The sequence below is a fragment of the Candoia aspera genome, chromosome 2 (assembly GCF_035149785.1).
Source record: "Candoia aspera isolate rCanAsp1 chromosome 2, rCanAsp1.hap2, whole genome shotgun sequence".
NCBI lineage: Eukaryota > Metazoa > Chordata > Lepidosauria > Squamata > Boidae > Candoia > Candoia aspera.
Genome location: NC_086154.1, coordinates 121,786,350 through 121,805,259, shown reverse-complemented (window position 1 = coordinate 121,805,259; position 18,910 = coordinate 121,786,350). Strand labels below are relative to the sequence as shown.

Below are 18,910 nucleotides of genomic sequence, written 5' to 3'. Positions count from 1 at the left end.
GAATTGAAGCTCTCAATTGCTTAAGAAAAGGAGCCACAGCCTGGGCACCCATCATGAACAGTAAAATGAAGAAACCTTGACATGCTCCAAAGTAGATTCTTGTGTGGAAGGACTATGAGCTCCACTTGAATTCTGAAACAAATTCCTGTACAATTAAGAACAGGCTTAATTCTAAGATTCCTTTTGTGCAAGGCTTCAGCAGACAAGTCTTAGTCTCTGGTAATCAGGTGGCCTCACTCAGTATTTATGTGTTTAAAAATTACTTCGCTGTAAGAAGAAAGAAAACATCTGTTTCCTAATAACAGTATACCTGGTTAGCATCTAAGCTGCCAGCTATGTCCTTTTTCAAGATATAATAAATAGTAAAGCACTTAAGCAGAATATTTATCCCCCCACCCCCGTGACATTAATCTTTTCAGCAGATTTACTGTTATGGCTATTGAGCATGCTTAATCTCCTTGCTAGGTTTTTTTGTTTGTTTATTTTTGTATTTTGTATTTAGACATATGCTTTAAACAATTTAGGGGGTAACTTCTGCAAAACCTGGGGTTCTTATCAACACACTGATACTCCCTCTTGTTTCTTAGCATTTCAGTTTTGGCTTCATCTCTCTATATACTCATTTCAGTCTGTTGTTATGGGAAATAATTAATACAATATTGTTTTCTGGATAACTGCATGCACACAACTGCTCTTGGAGCATCTCTACAAAGGATGGTTAGAAGAACCGGGGCAATAACAACAACTATTATTTATTAAATTTATATGCCAGCTGACTCCCAGTGACTCTGCTGCAATTGCTTCTTCGCTTAGGGAGCATTCACACTTCAATAGTCAATTTTGGGGGTATGGACAAGCGTGTGAAAGTAGGTGCTTTAAATGAGTGGGTTTCCTGTGATGACTGAATTCCAAACAGCGTAGATCATGGTTTCTCAACCAGGGTTCCATGGCACCCTAGGGTCCGTGAGAGGTAACTAGGGGTTCCCTGGGAGATCACAATTTATTTAAAAAGTATTTCAAATTCGGGCAACTTCTCATTAAAGAGGTAAGTTTCATTCTTTATTTTTAGTTTAAGAACACTGTTAATGCATATATACAGGCCTACACATGAAACAAATAATTTTGTAACTTCTGGCCTATATTTGAGCCTGAATGTGCATGGGTTCCCCGAGGCCTGAAAAATATTTCAAAGGTTTCTCCAGGGTCAAAAAGTTGAGAAAGGCTGGTGTAGATAGACCTCACCATTAATTTCCTACTCTTATTCAAACTGGATCTTATTTTGGAACATCTAATAACATACTTCTCCTCTGCAATGACAAAGAATTTACAGAGCTCTCAAAAGCAACGTATCTCTTGAAACTCCATGGAGATGTGTGTTTGCTTGTTTTTATGGAACAGCTAGGAGCAAAGTCCTAGTTCAATTTAAGCCAAAGTCAGATGACCGCACTGAAATTTCTGACAGACAACTGCTCATATCTGAACTGCAAACTTGTCACAGAGCAGCTGAACCTAAACATACAGGTTTATAAAGTTAGCCTTAAAGCTGGCACACAAATCTAAACTGGGCTCCCTTTTTGTCCATGCACTATAAGAAACTCAAAATGTACACTGCACACAAAGCCTATTCTGTAATAAAGTCCCCCCAAAACTCTATCTTCTGTACAGGATTAATAGTTATTGGTCAGGATCAAGAGACAGAGAAAGCACAGCATAAATAATCCTGTCCCAATCAAATCAATTTTGATTGCTGAGCCTTTAGCACAGGATGGGGAAGAACGGTGGCCCTCCAGAGCTTCTAATACTTCTCCCATCAGAGCCCCAGCCATCTTAGGAAGTGATCAGCAATAATCTTGCCAAAAAAACTGCAGGGACTAGTCCAGGCAGTCACCAGGATTCAAGACTGACTCAAAGCCCTCCCCACACCCAAAAAAAGACAACACTGGAAGGACAACATATTCTTCATCTTGGCTTTAGTAGATGTCACCTATTTCCTAGTTGTTCTTAAGGGAAAGGCATCTGGAAATACACTTGTGTGTAAAAATAGTTTATATCAGTGTTTTTCATCCTTGGCAACTTTAAGATGTGTGGACTTCAATTTCCAGAATTCCCCAGCCAGCATAGGTTGAGAAACATTGGTTTATATATTTTGAGTGGTTATCCCAGTGATTCACATGACTCTACCACCTTCACAAAGGACTCTTATTCAGACAATCAATCAGTTCTTTCCATTTCTTGCAGAACCTGATTGTGCAGAGTGAGAATTGCCACCTGGGGCAACCACTCTGACCCTGCCCTCCAAAAACAACACACCCTACAGTAATATTTCAGGTAACTGGCAATGGGTTGAGCTTTCCAGTTATTAATAAGCCAGCTGCATGGATCTTTAGCTGAATCAAATCCCTCAAGTTAGGAAATCTATTCTGAAATAAAAGATGGAAAGAAGGAAAAAGTCTTTATCCTGCAACTGAACTAAAGCCTCAAGGTCAATCTTCTTCTCCAACAGTGAAGCCATTGGTACTGAACTATATCTCTTATCAGTGCCAACCAGTATCACCACTGGCACTTCTGGCTCTGGATGATCAGAGTTTGAATCCAACATAATTGGAAGACACAAGATCAGAGAAGGCTATGCTACCTACAACAGACTTGAGGCTTTTCTCTGGAAGAGCCAAACCTAAAGAAGCCTTCTGCCTGGATTATGGATGCAAGGAGTCATTGGTTACTTTTCTTGGTGTTCGTTCTGGTATACTAAAAGGTTTGTCCTGTGGTTGATGCTGCTCAGGCCATTCCCTATCAGCCTTTTTGATATTTTTCTATTTTAACATATTTGAAGAATAAAATAAACAGAACAACAGAAAAAAAGAAGAAAATGATAAAGGACCTAGAGGATGAAAGGTAAAATATCAGCACATAAATAGAATTTACACTTGTCATAAAATTTAAAATCACCACAAAACTCTAAACATCTATCTTGATATTAATATCATCACTGTTTGTCATTATGTGAAATAAATGCACATGCTCTTATAAAAAATAAAAAAATAAAAATAAATACTAAAAAATGATTGGTAAAAACAATATTGCGTTCCCTTCCATTGTACCCAACCCGTCCATAATTGCAAAAATAGATAAATAATAATACATGTAGGAAACATGGTACAGAAGGAGCGTGTTATCATATGTGGTGGTCATGTAAAAAAGTCAAAAGTACTGGAAAGAAATACAATTATTTTAAAAAAATCTTTAAAAGAAAGCTTGAACTGAAACTTCAGGTTTTTTTTAAAAAAAACCCAAAACCTAGGAATCTTTCCAGAACAAACAAACAAACAAATAAATAAAAATCACTGTCTACTAAGATATATGCTGTTGGCTGCAAGGACAAATTTGGCCTAATATTGGAAAAGAGGTACTTTGTTGACAATATCAGTTTGGGAAATCAAACTTGGGGAATACATAGCAGTAGTAAAATTAACAGTACATATCCAGAATAGATGTTTGACTAAATTGAAGCAAAATTGGCTTCCCTATATATTACCTGTCACACAGCAAGGCAAGCTCATGATATTTGTAGCAGGGTTTTTAAGGGGTATATAAGGACAATACTCAATACTGTAACCATAAGCAATTTTAATGTTTATAAAAGGTTTGATGTAATTACCCTTTCATCCTTTTAAAATGCTGAGTTAGGAAAAGTTTTTGGCAGAGAAAGGTGATTATTTCAGGGTAGGCGGGGGCAAAAGCCAATTTAGAGTACACACACTTGAAGGACATACAGTATACAAAATTTATTGGCAACCCTATAATTATAAACCAGATGGTTTGCAAGGTGTGAATAATGGCTTTTGAAACCAGACCTGGAGGCTCTATATATCTATATGGCTTGAGATGATGCTTTTGACATTGGCTTCTATAGAAATGTAGAGGGAACATAGTGGAAATTGGTTAGCTGGAGGAAGAATCTCAGAGGATGAATAACTCTTTGCCCAACTTCTTGAAGGACTGGCTATTGATTTATATGAATTAATAAAATAATAACCTGGAGAGGATACAGGCACTACAATTTATGAGCAAATCCTATACCCCAAAATGACTGCAGGGGGACACAAAAGAAATGGATGAAGTTTTGGTCCCTTTAGAAGCCAATAAAGTCTTAATGTTCTTGACAGGGATCAAAATGAATGCCTCAATTTCCTTGTGCTTTGATGAATAGCAGGTCTGAAAGGGAAGGGGTGTGCAACCAGTACGACAGTGAAATCTTGGTGACTGCATGCAGCTCAAAAGAGATAATTTAGAAAAATACTGTAGAATAACTTTGTCAAATGTGCTAGATGTTCAAAAATCAACAGAACACACACACACACAGGGCTGTGACCAAGTGCAACATCGTCCAAGGTATGAGACCCATTTTTCCTGGGTCTTCAGGACTTTGTCTCACTTTCCAGATGGTGAATCTGGGAGATAAAGAGTTGGGAAAATCCTTTGGACATTGCTTCATGTTCTAACAATGTGGACCAATTGAACTTAGCTAGTCTCTCTTAGGACCGTTAGGCAAAACAGGTGATTGCTTGCTTACTAGATACCCGGGCCACAATATGTAGCCTTGCTGTTTAACTAAATTGACGCGAAAAGGGAAGTACTTACATGCAACACTGTTCAAGTGGAGCCAAGATGGAAATCTCATCACGGGAATGTTTCCCAAATCTGTGAGAACAAGTAAATGGCAGTGTAAGGGCACAGCAAACAACCCAAGATGCTGGAAAAGAATGTATATCAGAGTGGTCATCAGAAAAACTGGTCAATAGGATACAAAGGTGTGGCTTGATAATGACTGAATTTGTATACAAAATGCAGACATAGGGAGTTGGAGGAAGCTTACAGATTCAATAGATGGCAGCATCTAGCCAATGCTGGCTGAACTTGAAAGCTAATCAGGGACAGTCTGATTCATATTTGGGTTTGGGACCTCTGGGAATTGCATGGTTGTTGGTGCAAGTTGGAACCAAAGAAAATATTCTGAAGAAGGGTGTGACAAACCACTTTTTTAACGTTGCCAAGAAAACTACACAGATGACAGTATAAAGCATAAATGAAGGGTGTGTTTACTGTACGGAGCAAGCCTTATCTCTTGCCTGTTGAATTCCCAGTCAACCTGTATAATTCTGACCATATTGCACCAGAGGCCAAGAACAGATGTGCTACATTTTCAAAATCATAACTCCAGAGGACAATACTGCTGACCCACTCTGAAAGTCACCTGACAATCTGTCCTGGGGAAAAAAATGGGTTTGCTGATTTGCTGCACAGCCTCATGCCACTACTCATGCTGCCTCCAGTTTCAGAAGTCCTGATGTCCTAAAACAGGGTGGGCAACTTGCTGCTGAACTCAGACTTCCATTCAGTCCCAGCCACATGGCTAATAATGGGGATGTTGAGAGTAGCAGTCTTACAACAGCTAAAGAGCCAGCCATTGCCTTTCCTGCTCTCAAAGAGAGGATTCCCTATACTGTACTGATTTTCACATGTGATATTTCTGCCCTGAAAGTCCTGCAACTCAGACCAGATTACATGATTGGAAGTACGTGATTGCATCTGTATGAACTGGTTTAAAATCAGTTGCAAACTATATCCTTTGAATTGGATCAGGTCCATATTTCAGTACTGATTGACTATTATTACTGAATTCTTCTTCTGACTTAAAGTTGATCTCTCTCCGTCTCTCTCTCTGACCTTGGACGGGATCTCTCTCTCTCTGTTCTATGTCCTTGGCTTCTTTCTGAGTTCTTGTGAACTGTAGTTCAATATATATGCTCACAATTTCCTAACAGATATATGTAGTGATATGGGTTAACATTAATAATTTCCCAGGTTCCCCAAAAAGAACTAAGCAGTTTAAAGCCAATACGGATTGCAGAATATTGGAATGCTCACATCAGGTGCATTGATTTCCATTAATAGCTGAAAACCACATGTAATACCAAGTCAGCATGTATCTCATTTAGCCCTAACCTGCCTGGAAAGACTAGGGGGCACATGCATGAGATCCATGAAAAGGCTGGACATAACTTAGATTAGTTCATATTATTTGTCACACTAGCTGGGGCTGCTAGTAATTGTGGCTCAGCAACATCTGAAGGTCCATAGGTTCTCCTGCAGGGGCCACAACTCCTGTTTAGCATCTATATGCTCTCTTAGAGAGAGGCCATCTGCTTGCATGGATTCAGGTATCATTAGTATTGAAGTGATAGTTGTACATCCCAACCCTGGGCTGAACAGGAGATATAACCTAGGTCCTTTCCCATCCCCAGTGTCAGAAGGTTTCTACATCCACAGCTACTCTGTCTTGCTGATTGAAGCCTGAGGTTTCCCATTCAGACTCTAATAGTCACCAGGCAGTGGATATGATCTTGACAACATCACAGGGTGAGTATCTGCTAAATATCATCAGCATACTGATGATATCTGACCCTGTGTCAATGGATGACCTCATCCAGTGGCTTCAGTAGACATTAAACAGGAGAGTCAAGAGCTTTAAGCCCTGTGACACCTTATGACTCAGGATGCTTGGGCTTGACCTCTTCCCCTATCAACACCAACTGGAACTGTCCAAAGCCAGCAACGGATTCTTGAAGAACAGGGGCACCACTACCTCCTCCAAGGCAAGCAGAACTATCCTCTCCCCCAAGGATGAATTCACCTATCACATGGACCCAACCACATTTTTTGTCAAATTCAGATTTGAAACTTCACCTTTTCAAACCCAATATCTGAAGTAAATACTAGCCAATAAACAAATTTGGTGGAGTTGTACTCCCACACATGTAGAAGACATCAGTTTCAGGAAGGCCAAAACACAACCTGTAGGTTGTGTATGAAGCTGGCTGCAAATCAATTCCTGGCTTCCCCAGGGACATCTGGAAAAGCTTCTGCCAGATTCCCCAGAGATCCTGGATAGTCATTATTCAACAATCCAGGACAAGAGGAGCAAACATTCTGGCACAGTGCAAAGGGGCACTATGAGCAGCTGTCATGTTCCCCATTTCAATGTTCTGTTAACATCGTAACGTTTCACATGTCAAACCGTTTTTCCGTGTATACCCGCCTTGCTCATGGCTGGGTTTTTCCATTCCTGCGCTCTGCTTTGTTTTGGAACTTTGGAATGTATGTTTGGGTTTGCACTCCTGTTCAAGGTTACTTTCCCAGGCGCGTGTGACGGATCCTAGCACCTGGGAGGGGGTGCGTGCTGACGGGTGCTTGGGGTGGGACTGAATTGAAGGCAAGGCTTTTAAGTTTGTATTTCGTGCGCTTTGGCTCATTCTCAGCTTTCTCTGTATTTGCATACTATTCCTTTAATAAATCAGTTATCTTGAAGCTCGAGGTTGTGAGACTGAGTATTTGGGATTAGGCAACCATTACAGCAGCCATAATATGGCTAATTTGTTTGGGGTTTTCTGCTGTAGATGAACCTGGCCAATTATGACTTGGCATGAAATCAGTCAGTTCAAGGCAGTTTCTGGTTTCCTACCTTTAAAGAAGTTCTGGAGAAAAAATGTGGAAAGGGATCAGGGCTGTCCGTATAGGGAACTCCTAAGCAGACAGAAGCCCTGTTTTAGTTTAATTTGGGATTACCATACTGCATAAACCAATTTATATCTGTTTATTTTTTGCAATCTGTGTAACTGAAGTCAGTTCTACCTGGAAATTGTCAAGGTTAGTGCTTAGGTGGAGGACGCTGATAATGATGAAGTTGCCTTACCCTCTTGCATTATCCAAATGAAGCAAAAAGCCGTCATCTCCAAACTTGGTAAACATCTCATAATGATGGCGGTCCATATTGCCTTTCAGAAGACAAAAAGAAAGAGTATGGAGAACAAATTCATTTCTGTATGCATGCAGACCCACATCCAATATTTAAATATAGAAATAAGCTTGGATACACGGATTAAGAAATGCTGACAAGAGATACCAAACCTTTTAATGTGAGGGGACCAACAGCAACTTAAAGAGCTTACTGAAAGATTTTGGGTCACATAGGCTGACAATTCAGGATTCAGATCCACAACTGGTTTCCTTAGCACTGATTGATTTACTCTTCGATGCTTTTCTTATGTCCTGTGGGGCCTTCTTAGCTCAGTTTGCAGTTGTGCTCAAGGGGGCATCTGGATTTCTCTGGGTGGGGTGCAGAGACTGTGCTCACACTGAATTCCTGGTTATACACACATATTAATGCATGAAATGTCACTATTTCTCCCAGGGAGTAGAATGGCTGTCAATATAATTCCATGTTGGCCTGCTCAGAGGAAAGCCTCATTGAGTTATTTTAGATTTACAGCCAGGCCAGTGTGTATACACAAAACTGCAGCCTCATTTGTTCTGTAGTTCTGTTAATGTTGCATGCTGTGGTCAGTTAGACATTACTGCTATTCTGCAATCCAGCCAGATATCACCATTACAGGAAAGGTTATTAATCTTCATGGCATGTACACCGGATTCTTTATTAGGACTCCAAGCTTCTCAACTATTTAATTCCTTCCTCTGGCTGAAACTCAGAGGAGGTAAGATATGTGGTCTCACAACGAGGCCAAGACTTTGACATTTGGAAGTCAGGTAAAAGCATGTAATATCCTTTTGCCCAGTAGAGGAGAGAGGAACTGGAATGCTTTTACTAAACAGTGCAAAGCCAGGATATATAACATGGCCCTCCCACCCTCTCCTGAACATTGTTTTTACATTCTTTTAATTTAAAAATGGGAACACTGCAAAGAAAAGTACCTCCTGAAACATATGATGAGCCCTACATAAATGGAAAAGGTCCTCTGATTAAATAAGAATAGACAGCTGCAACCCAATGCTTTGTTAGTAAGTGTATCCGTCTGTTTTTTGGGGGAAAGCAATAAAAAATAGAGGAGTAGAGAGCATCTTGGGAGGTAAAAGTGGTGATGAGAAGCAACTTTACCAGTTTGCCTTCTGATAAAGGGAGATTTTGAAGGCCTTCAAGCATGGCAACCATTTTCTGAGTGTGTTTACAATATAATCTCAAAATTCCAAACAATTGACTGGAGACATTTGCTATATATTATAAAATGTGTTTGCTCCCTGCTGCTGGAGTGTGGTAGAAAATAAGCTCTTAAAGAGGGTTGTGCTGACATGTACCTATGTGTGTTAGTTGTTAACATGGAGACAAAATCTTTTGTTGTTTATTCGTTTAGTCACTTCCGACTCTTCGTGACTTCATGAACCAGCCCACGCCAGAGCTTCTTGTTGGTCGTCAACACCCCCAGCACCCCTAGGGATGAATCCATCACCTCCAGAGTATCATCTATCCATCTTGCCCTTGGTCGGCCCCTCTTACTTTTGCCCTCCACTCTCCCTAGCATCAGCATCTTCTCCAGGGTGTCCTGTCTTCTCATTATGTGGCCAAAGTATTTCAGTTTGGCCTTTAATATCATTCCCTCAAGTGAGCAGACTGGCTTTATTTCCTGGAGGATGGACTGGTTTGATCTTCTGGCAGTCCAAGGCACTCTCAGAATTTTCCTCCAACACCACAGTTCAAAAGCATCGATCTTCCTTCTCTCAGCCTTCCTTATGGTCCAGCTCTCACAGCCATATGTTACTACAGGGAACACCATTGCTTTAACTATGCGGACCTTTGTTGTCAGCGTGATGTCTCTGCTCTTAACTATTTTATCGAGATTTGTCATTGCTCTTCTCCCAAGGATTAAGCGTCTTCTGATTTCCTGACTGCAGTCAGCATCTGCAGTAATCTTCACACCTAGAAATACAAAGCGTTTCACTGCTTCTACATTTTCTCCCTCTATTTGCCAGTTATCAATCAGGCTGGTTGCCATAATCTTGGTTTTTTTGAGGTTTAGCTGCAAGCCAGCGTTTGCACTTTCTTCTTTCACCTTCATCATAAGGCTCCTCACTTCCTCTTCGCTTTCAGCCATCAAAGTGGTATCATCTGCATATCTGAGATTGTTAATGTTTCTTCCAGCAATTTTAACTCCAGCCTTGGATTCCTCAAGCCCAGCAAATCGCATGATGTGTTCTGCATACAAGTTGAATAGGTAGGGTGGGAGGATACAGCCCTGCTGTACTCCTTTCCCAATCTAAACCAGTCCGTTGTTCCGTGGTCTGTTCTTACTGTTGCTACTTGGTCGTTATACAGATTCTTCAAGAGGCATACAAGATGACTTGGTATCCCCATACCGCTAAGAACTTGCCACAATTTGTTATGGTCCACACAGCCAAAGGCTTTAGAATAGTCAATAAAACAGAAATAGATGTTTTTCTGAAACTCCCTGGCTTTTTCCATTATCCAGCGGATATTGGCAATTTGCTCCCTAGTTCCTCTGCCTTTTCTAAACCCAGCTTGTACATCTGGCAGTTCTCGCTCCATGAATTGCTGAAGTCTACCTTGCAGGATCTTGAGCATTACCTTACTGGCATGTGAAATGAGTGCCATTGTTCGATAGTTTGAACATTCTTTAGTGTTTCCCTTTTCTGGTATGGGGATATAAGTTGATTTTTTCCAATCTGATGGCCATTCTTGTGTTTTCCAAATTTGCTGGCATATAGCATGCATTACCTTGACAGCATCATCTTGCAAGTTTTTGAACAGTTTAGCTGGGATGCCGTCGTCTCCTGCTGCCTTGTTATTAGCAATGCTTCTTAAGGCCCATTTAACCTCACTCTTCAGGATGTCTGGCTCTAGCTCACTGACCACACCGTCAGAGCTATCCCCAATATTGTTATCCTTCCTATACAGGTCTTCTGTATATTCTTGCCACCTTTTCTTGATCTCTTCTTCTTCTGTTAGGTCCTTGCCATCTTTGTTTTTGATCATACCCATTTTGGCCTGGAATTTACCTCCAATGTTTCTAATTTTCTGGAAGAGGTCTCTTGTCCTTCCTATTCTATTGTCTTCTTCCACTTCCACACATTGCTTGTTTAAAAATAATTCCTTATCTCTTCTGGCTAACCTCTGGAATTTTGCATTTAATTGGGCATATCTCCCCCTATCACTGTTGCCTTTTGCTTTCCTTCTTTCTTGGGCTACTTCTACTCAGCAGACAGCCATTTTGCCTTCTTGTTTTTTTCTTTCTTTGGGATGTGTTTTGTTGCTGCCTCCTGAACAATGTTGCGCACTTCTGTCCATAGTCCTTCCAGGACCCTATCTACTAAGTCCAGTCCCTGAAATCTATTCTTCACCTCCACTGCATATTCCTTAGGAATATTAGTGAGCTCATATCTAGCTGATCTGTGGGTCTTCCCTAATCTCTTTAGTCTGATCCTAAATTGTGCAAGAAGAAGTTCGTGATCTGAACTACAGTCAGCTCCAGGTCTTGTTTTTACCGACTGTATAGATGTCCTCCACCTTTGGCTGCAAAGGATGTAGTCAATCTGATTTTGGTGTTGTCCGTCTGGTGAAGTCCATGTATAAAGCCGTCTCTTAGGTTGTTGGAAGAGAGTGTTTGTTATGCACAGTGACTTGTCTTGGCAAATTCTATCAGCCTATGTCCTGCTTCGTTTTGTTCTCCCAGGCCATGCTTATCTGTAATTCCAGGTGTCATTTGACTGCCCACCTTAGCATTCCAGTCTCCCGTGATGAAAATAACATCTCTTTTAGGTGTGTTGTCCAGTAGGTGCTGCAGATCCTCATAGAACTGCTCTACTTCAGCTTCTTCAGCATCTGTGGTTGCGGTGTATATTTGGATCACTGTGATGTTAGATGGCTTGCCCTGAATTCAAATTGAGATCATTCTATCGTTTTTTGGATTGTATCCAAGCACTGCTTTAGCCACTTTACTATTAATTATGAAGGCTACTCCATTTCTTCTGTGGTCCTCTTGTCCACAGTAGTAGATCTGGTGGTCATCTGATGTGAAGTGGCCCATTCCGGTCCATTTCAGTTCACTGACTTCCAAAATGTCTATCTTTAATCTTGACATCTCACCAGTAACCACATCCAATTTGCCCTGGCTCATAGATCTTACATTCCAGGTTCCAATGGTGTGTTGATCCTTAGAACATCGGATTCGCCATTCACCACCAGCACCGTTGGCCGCTAGCCGTCCTTTCGGCTTTGAGCTAGCTGCGTCATCATGTCTGGGGCTAGTTGAACTCATCCTCTGTTCCTCCCCAGTAGCATTTTGACCATCTTCCGACCTGGGGGTCTCATCTTCCGATGGTATACCGACATATCTCTGGTTGTACTGATCCATTTAGTTTTCACGGCAAGAATACTGGGGTGGGTTGCCATTACCTTCCCCAGGGATCGCATTTAGTCTGACCTCTCTGTCATGACCTTCCCGTCTTGGGTGGCCCTTCACAGTTTAGCTCATGGCATCATTGAGGTGCTCAAACTCCAGTACCATGACAAGGTAACGATCCTTTGCTGAAGAGATGAAATCTAGCACAAAGAATTCAGAATATCAACATCATTGTGAAGTTAATCTGGAATGGGCTGTAGTAGGCAGAATCTCATGCTACAATGCATCTGATATTTTTTAAAATGCCACGATCTGTTTCTGCTGTAATATCAAAACTGGAATGAATGAATGAGTGAATGTGTAGCTCTGCCCCTATTGATAGACTATATAATATTCAAAGCATAGGAGTCAGTGCATCTGGGCTGGGATCTTAGCAGGGGACTACAGCTTTAATTTTTGCTTCTGCTATATTTCTATCTGGTATAATTTGGCCATTGCAAACAAAAAACAAAAACAAAAACAAAAAAACCAACCCCAAATGGAGAGTTTAAATGCTGAAGTGCTGGACTATGATGGACTAACATGTTCACATCCCTGTTCAGTCAAGAACCTCACTGGATGACTAGGGGCCAGTCTCTGTTTTTCAACAAGAATGTTGTGAGGATAAAATAGAACTAATTGCCCAATGAACCATCTTTTGCTCTTGGAGAAAAGACAAGAAACCCACAAAGGCATTGCTTTCCTCTGGATTGTTGATACAGGGTAAGGGGTTTAGCCAACCCCTTCTACTCCCACATCGAAACCATAGAATCAGGCTCAGAAAACCTGAAAAATTCTGAATTTATCAGTATGTCCTAAGCCAGCTGGATTTCATGCCACATGAGAAACTTCCACTCCTGGACAGAGCACACCAGATCCATGAGATTCACAATCCCTCCCTCTTCCTACTTACCTATTAAGAAGTCAAATATGGCCATGTCAATGATATTGAGTAGCCGGCTGCCACTGCTGTAAGGATAAATCTCCTTCACAGTGTTGCAGTAGAGAGGATTTACTTCCCACCTGGGAGAAAGATCAAAGAGAGGAGAGTTGCTGCTGCCATCAGCATCTTCTCCATCTGTTGTCTTTTTTTTTGAAACAGAGGGAAAAGGTGGTGGTGCAACATTGGAATCTAAAATGAAGTTGATGGTTTACAGTTTAGCCTGCCATGTGAACAAACCCATGAGCCCAAGGCCAAAAGTGAATGCAATAGGCAAGGATTTTCAAAACTGTAAAGGTTTTTAAAATATCTAAAGAGCATCAGGGGAGAAGCTTGAGCTCCCTGGGAAAAAGACTTCAATTCTCTTCCTCTCCCCATCACAGTCATGATAATAATGGGCTTTCCAAAGTTGGCATTTATACTCCAAGGGAAGCCTACATTTAATGTTACTAATTTTTCGTATTTATATCTTGGCTTTCTTCCAGGAACTTAAGGCAACGCATATGATAAGTGTTTTTGGTCCAGTTTTATTCCACTGCAGCAACTCAAAGGGGTGGCCCCAAATCACCCAAAGAGCTTCCATTGGTTAGGTATGGAAATAATAGCTTCAGAAGCAATTTTTGACTAGACTGGGTTAGGGAGAGAATTAAATTTTCCACTCTTCACACATGCACATGCATGTGCACACACACCCTCATATACCAGTTCCTGTTTAGGCTTCCTAGAAGCTGTTAGTTTACAGTACAAAATGGAAACAGCATTTATTCCTAGCCTGGCCCCTTGGTCCAAATACATCTAGTTGCTTATGGCTGGGCCAGACTAGGAATACAAAGTAGAGGTATGAGCTAAGCCTGGGGAATTAAATGAGACTCACCCTCCGGTAACTGGGCCTAGGATTACAACCCTGTTTCTCTTCTGCATAAACAGATGTATCAGGGGCCTTTCAGAAGCTGCCATGACCAATAAAGGTAGCACAGCATGTCTTTGAAAGCATTGCATGTGTATGACCAGTAAGCAAAAAGAGAGGTCCATTTACCCACTTACTCCTCTTTTCCTGCAAAGGTGTAGGATCGGATCCATGGGTTGGGGATGGAGATTCGTGGTGCCAAGTTGAGAGAAGGCAGGAAAACAGACAGGGACCCTTCCAACAGGTGAGGGTTCCCACAGACGGCATATTCTGTTTTGCACATATAAGGGCACTTCGCAAAGAAACAGACATTGCTGGCTATGGAGAGAGTAAGCTGTATGAGACACAAGACTGATGTAGGGACAGAGGTGTCCATAATAAGCCACAATGATATCAAAATGAAGACACGCTTATCATGATGTCATTATGCAAATGGTGTGAATACATAATGACACTGTGATACCTGATGCTCATAAGTGGCATAATATAGTAATAATAATGTCCTTTAAACGTGGTTTTGTCACTGAGCCTGGGGATCCCATGAAAATGTAGAGCCCATTAAATGGTTGCATTGTGTTTAAGTTTAGAATGTACTCTCCTGTGTTTTTATTATAGTTTTTAACCATTTTAATTGTATTTTTAATGGTTTTGTTTTTAATTATTTTGCATATTTTTTTTTGTTTCTTGACTATGTACACCACCCAGAGTCACAGCATGAGTTGGGTGGACTATATAAATTTAATAAATAAATAAATAAATTTGTATGATGATGTCATGATGCATGTGCTATTATTTTCCCCTCCCCCCAGATACCCACATGCAAAGCTACACAAGTTTTGTAATGCATGGAAATAAATTCTTCTATATATTCTTGATTCAGTCATCATACAGCATTATTGCAGCCGTTAGGACTGCAGAATGACAAAACCTGTGTTACAAAGCAGCTTTTTTGAATATCTGCTTAGTACAACTCTGGTGTCCGAACAGTGCTGAGAGATTTAGTTGCCAGGGAAGTATGATAGGCCAAAACTTGCTCTCTGATAGTTAAATATGAGGGGCCTTTCCAGTGTGAACCTGGGCACACAGGTTTATACAAATATGCAGAGTATCTGTGGATACTTATGCCTGGAGAATAGGTCTATCTCAGTTTTGTTGCATGCACCCACTTGGTGAATTCAGGTTTTCCAGATAAATTTAAGCTTGTTCAAGTAAAGTGGGAACACTCCCAAAACTTGCTCCCATTTTGCCTGGTTAAACCTGGAGCAACCTTGCGCATGCAAAGTGGAGAACAAAGCCTGGAGCAAGTTTTGAAAGGAACTTGTGGGTACAGCCATCTGTCAAAACTCCTCACCAGTCACAACAGTTGGTGACCTCTGGCAACGCCTGTAGTAGCCTGTCCATAACTTTTGGAATGGCTGTCAAAATCTACGCGTCACTGTAGCGAAGTTCAGTATTTTTATCTATTATTTTAAATTCTTAGTCTCTTGTGTGGTAAGAGAAAAGTGAAAGATGACCAGTTTACCAGTAGTGCTGAAAAAAGCAAGGCTCAGTCAGGACAGTGTTGAAAATGAAACATCTTTAGTAAGTGAAACGTTTATGCTTGTCCATTTCTAACCCCAACAGAATAATTAGTTTTATTCATGTGGAAGTGGATACAGAAATTTGTTATTTGAGGTGCAAGGGTGGTATCACACATTTTGAACATCCCAATTTAAGGTGTCGCCACTGTCCTTTCAAGTCCTAAGTAGCTTACAGCATGACTATTTGAGGAACCTTTGGAAGATGCCCCAATATCACAGATTCCTAGAATACTGGAGCAGGCCTTCTCCTGTACAATTTCCAGAATATGGAATGTATCCGTTCCGTATGGCTCCATGTAAACCTTTACAGTGCAGAAAATCTGCAAAGACACTGCTCTTTCACCAGGAATTTTACTGTAAACTGATTATAGTTCTTAATTTATTTTATGTTTTCAACTATTTATATTCTGTTTTGGTTTGTTTAATGTTCCAGGGTGTTCCTTGAATATTCACCAAAGTGGAAAGACTGAAAATAAATCAACTAACAAACTTACCTGGGGAAATAAAAAAGACACTCTGTAAGATTTCATTCTTTGTGATTTCTAAAATTTCTTTTGTGATGTTTATCATTCTCCCAGCTGCTGGAGGGACGCGACGGAAATCCAGAATTCTGCAAAGGCAAAATGTATTGCTTGGACTAATGCAAAGGAAGAGATCTCTTTCTTTTATCTACAGGAAGAGAATTGTTAAACTCAATTTGGTCAATCTGTCCATTTTATCTTGTATACATTCGCATATGATTCTTGCTAGATTAATCTGCCAGCTGTAATGGTATAATCCATAGCAGTTTCCTATATGGAGAAAATGCCTTTCTCCTGTTGTTCAGAACATCCTTTGAAGGTTGTCTGTGCTCCATAGAAAGGTCTATAGAACTTGGCCATGTTCTGAATACTGACAGCCAGCTGAGAATAAGGAACAAGATGGCCAGGGCTGTAGGCTTATACCGCACTGCCAGTTCAGATTGGGTAGGATTAACTCTTTTGCAAGGTATTCACAGAGTAGGACCCTTGCAAATTGGACATGAGAGTCATCTATCAGGCTGGAGAAAACTGTGCCCATTTGACTTCCTTGACCAGGCTTCTGTCAAATTCCCAACCAGCTAGAAAATGGCAACTGTTTTCTATTGATATACGTGTGAGTAATTCTCAGTTTCAGGAAAGTTCAGAGTAAATAAGTAGCCCTAATGCATAACTGTACAGAAGGCTAAAATATAGTATCCTTTGTATCTTGATCAGAATGTAGGACTTGTGTGGATCCTTCATATTATGAAGTTGGACTGACACATTTCTGCAAGCAAGGATGATGGTGCTGGAGCAGTAATTTAGTTAAACATCTCCCAACAAGAAGTTTCCATGGTAGGTTGGTGAAGAAGCTCATGTACTGTAGGCAAATGATCCATTTTTAATCCCAGGGAAGGGTGAAATCCTAGAGTTGTTCTCATAAGAATGGTGGGCACTGCGGGACCAGGTTGGAAAAGGCCAGTGAGCCAAATATTGAGCTTGGTTAACTTTCTTCCAATCTGATACCCTACTGGTATGTTACTGTAAAACAGCATCTCATAATTTTCTGACATACTGACTGAGGATTCTAAAAGTTATAGTCCCCATACATTTGGAGAATACATTGGGAAAAGCTAAGCTGGATGCATCAGTGCTCTGATTCATCATAAGGCAGTTTCTTCTGTTGTGAGCATTTCCAGGGATATAACTTGACTGGACTGAGGAGATACTGGGAGAATTAGGGTATTTTGATCTTTAATAATGACATATATGGAGCAGCTGTTCCAGCCTATTATATCCCCTGAAATAACACTTCTATTCATGATGGACAACTTTCTCCTCCTTTAGGATAGATCACAATTTAAGCATGTTATTTAAAACGTCTAGTATTATACAAATTACACAAAGAAAGGAATAATATGATACAATATTCCTAGCTCAAACAAAAAGGGTTTCATGTCTTATGCCATAAGAGAGTTAATATTGGCAACTGCTACTAATATTTAACAAGTGTTATCTGGAGCTAAGCAACCCCTCATTTATTCATCCTGTAATGGCTTTAACTACACAGGGGGAGTTGATTACAATCCTCTACAAGCTTGTATGCTTCTGTTTTTGTCCTCCTCAGCACTCAAGCAATTCATTAAGATATCTGATGGATGCTCAAGGGAAACGCTAGATGCCAGCACAATTAATGCCTAACATGTACAGTAAATGCTGAGAACTGGGAGAAATTTCTACTGTCTGGGCTGATTCATATCATAAAGCTTGCAAATGATGCTCTGGGGTCTGGTGGTTTTTTTGTCAGTAAAACAAAATGCTATTGGTTAGTGAGTCAGTAACTGCCAAGCAGACTGACTAATAATGGCACAGAAGCTTCTTAAAATGCCCCCAAGAATTGGTTTTTTGGCCTACTGTTTGCAAAATGTAAACACAAAGCAGAGGCTTGGACCTGGATCAGGACTCCTGATGCATCAAACCAAGCATGGTCTACCACCAGCCTTGCATCATGACCTGCCAGATGCATTGCAAGCAGAAAAAAGGGAGTTTAATGGAGCTCAGAATAACTGGCTAGTACAACCAATCAGCTTGGTGGGAAACGTGCAAGTCTTATGTAGCTTGAGACTATATCAAATTTCTCTTCCTCTTTGTTTGTTAAATTTCATTTGTAATGTGTGAAATATGAACATGCAGGGGGTTGTACCTAGTGGCTGTTCATCCACTAGTGGAATGGAATCTGCCAATGGAATGGATTCCTTCTAAATGTGGGACAGAGATGGAGGAGAGTAGGGGGAAAGCCACTTGCAGAAAGTATGATATAACCTATTTATTTATTTATATTTATTTTCTATCCCGCCTTTTTATTGTTTTTATAAATAACTCAAGGCGGCGAACATATATAACGCTCCTTCCTCCTCCTCTTTTCCCCACAACAACCACCCTGTGAGGTGAGTTGGGCTGAGAGAGAGTGACTGGCCCAAGGTCACCCAGCCAGCTTTCAAGCCTAAGGCGGGACTAGAACTCTCAGTCTCCCGGTTTCTAGCCGTTGCCTTAACCACCAGACCAAACTGGCTAAATTATTAATAAATTATTAATTTATTATTAATTTATTAAATAATAATTTATTAAATTTGCATGCTGCCTGACTCTCAGTGACCCTGGGCGGCTCATGACAATCAAAGAAATTACAATAAAATCAATAAATAAAATCAATAAATAAAAGTAATGTCTATGGG

General features: G+C 40.6%; 2 protein-coding genes across 2 annotated transcripts in view; one reads left to right on the top strand and one right to left on the bottom strand.

The window, feature by feature from the left end:
- The window catches only part of ARSG (arylsulfatase G), a 588,957-nt gene that overhangs the window by 235,603 nt on the left and 334,444 nt on the right, over positions 1–18,910 (top strand). The gene's annotated exons all lie outside the window — the stretch shown is intronic.
- The window catches only part of FAM20A (FAM20A golgi associated secretory pathway pseudokinase), a 61,841-nt gene that overhangs the window by 2,919 nt on the left and 40,012 nt on the right, over positions 1–18,910 (bottom strand). Inside the window, exons 6-10 of the mRNA XM_063293459.1 lie at positions 16,170–16,285; positions 14,233–14,413; positions 13,162–13,271; positions 7,754–7,835; positions 4,642–4,701 (exon numbers count right to left, since the gene is read on the bottom strand). Of these exons, the coding sequence (XP_063149529.1) occupies positions 4,642–4,701; positions 7,754–7,835; positions 13,162–13,271; positions 14,233–14,413; positions 16,170–16,285 (549 nt within the window). The remainder of the gene's footprint in view (positions 1–4,641; positions 4,702–7,753; positions 7,836–13,161; positions 13,272–14,232; positions 14,414–16,169; positions 16,286–18,910) is intronic.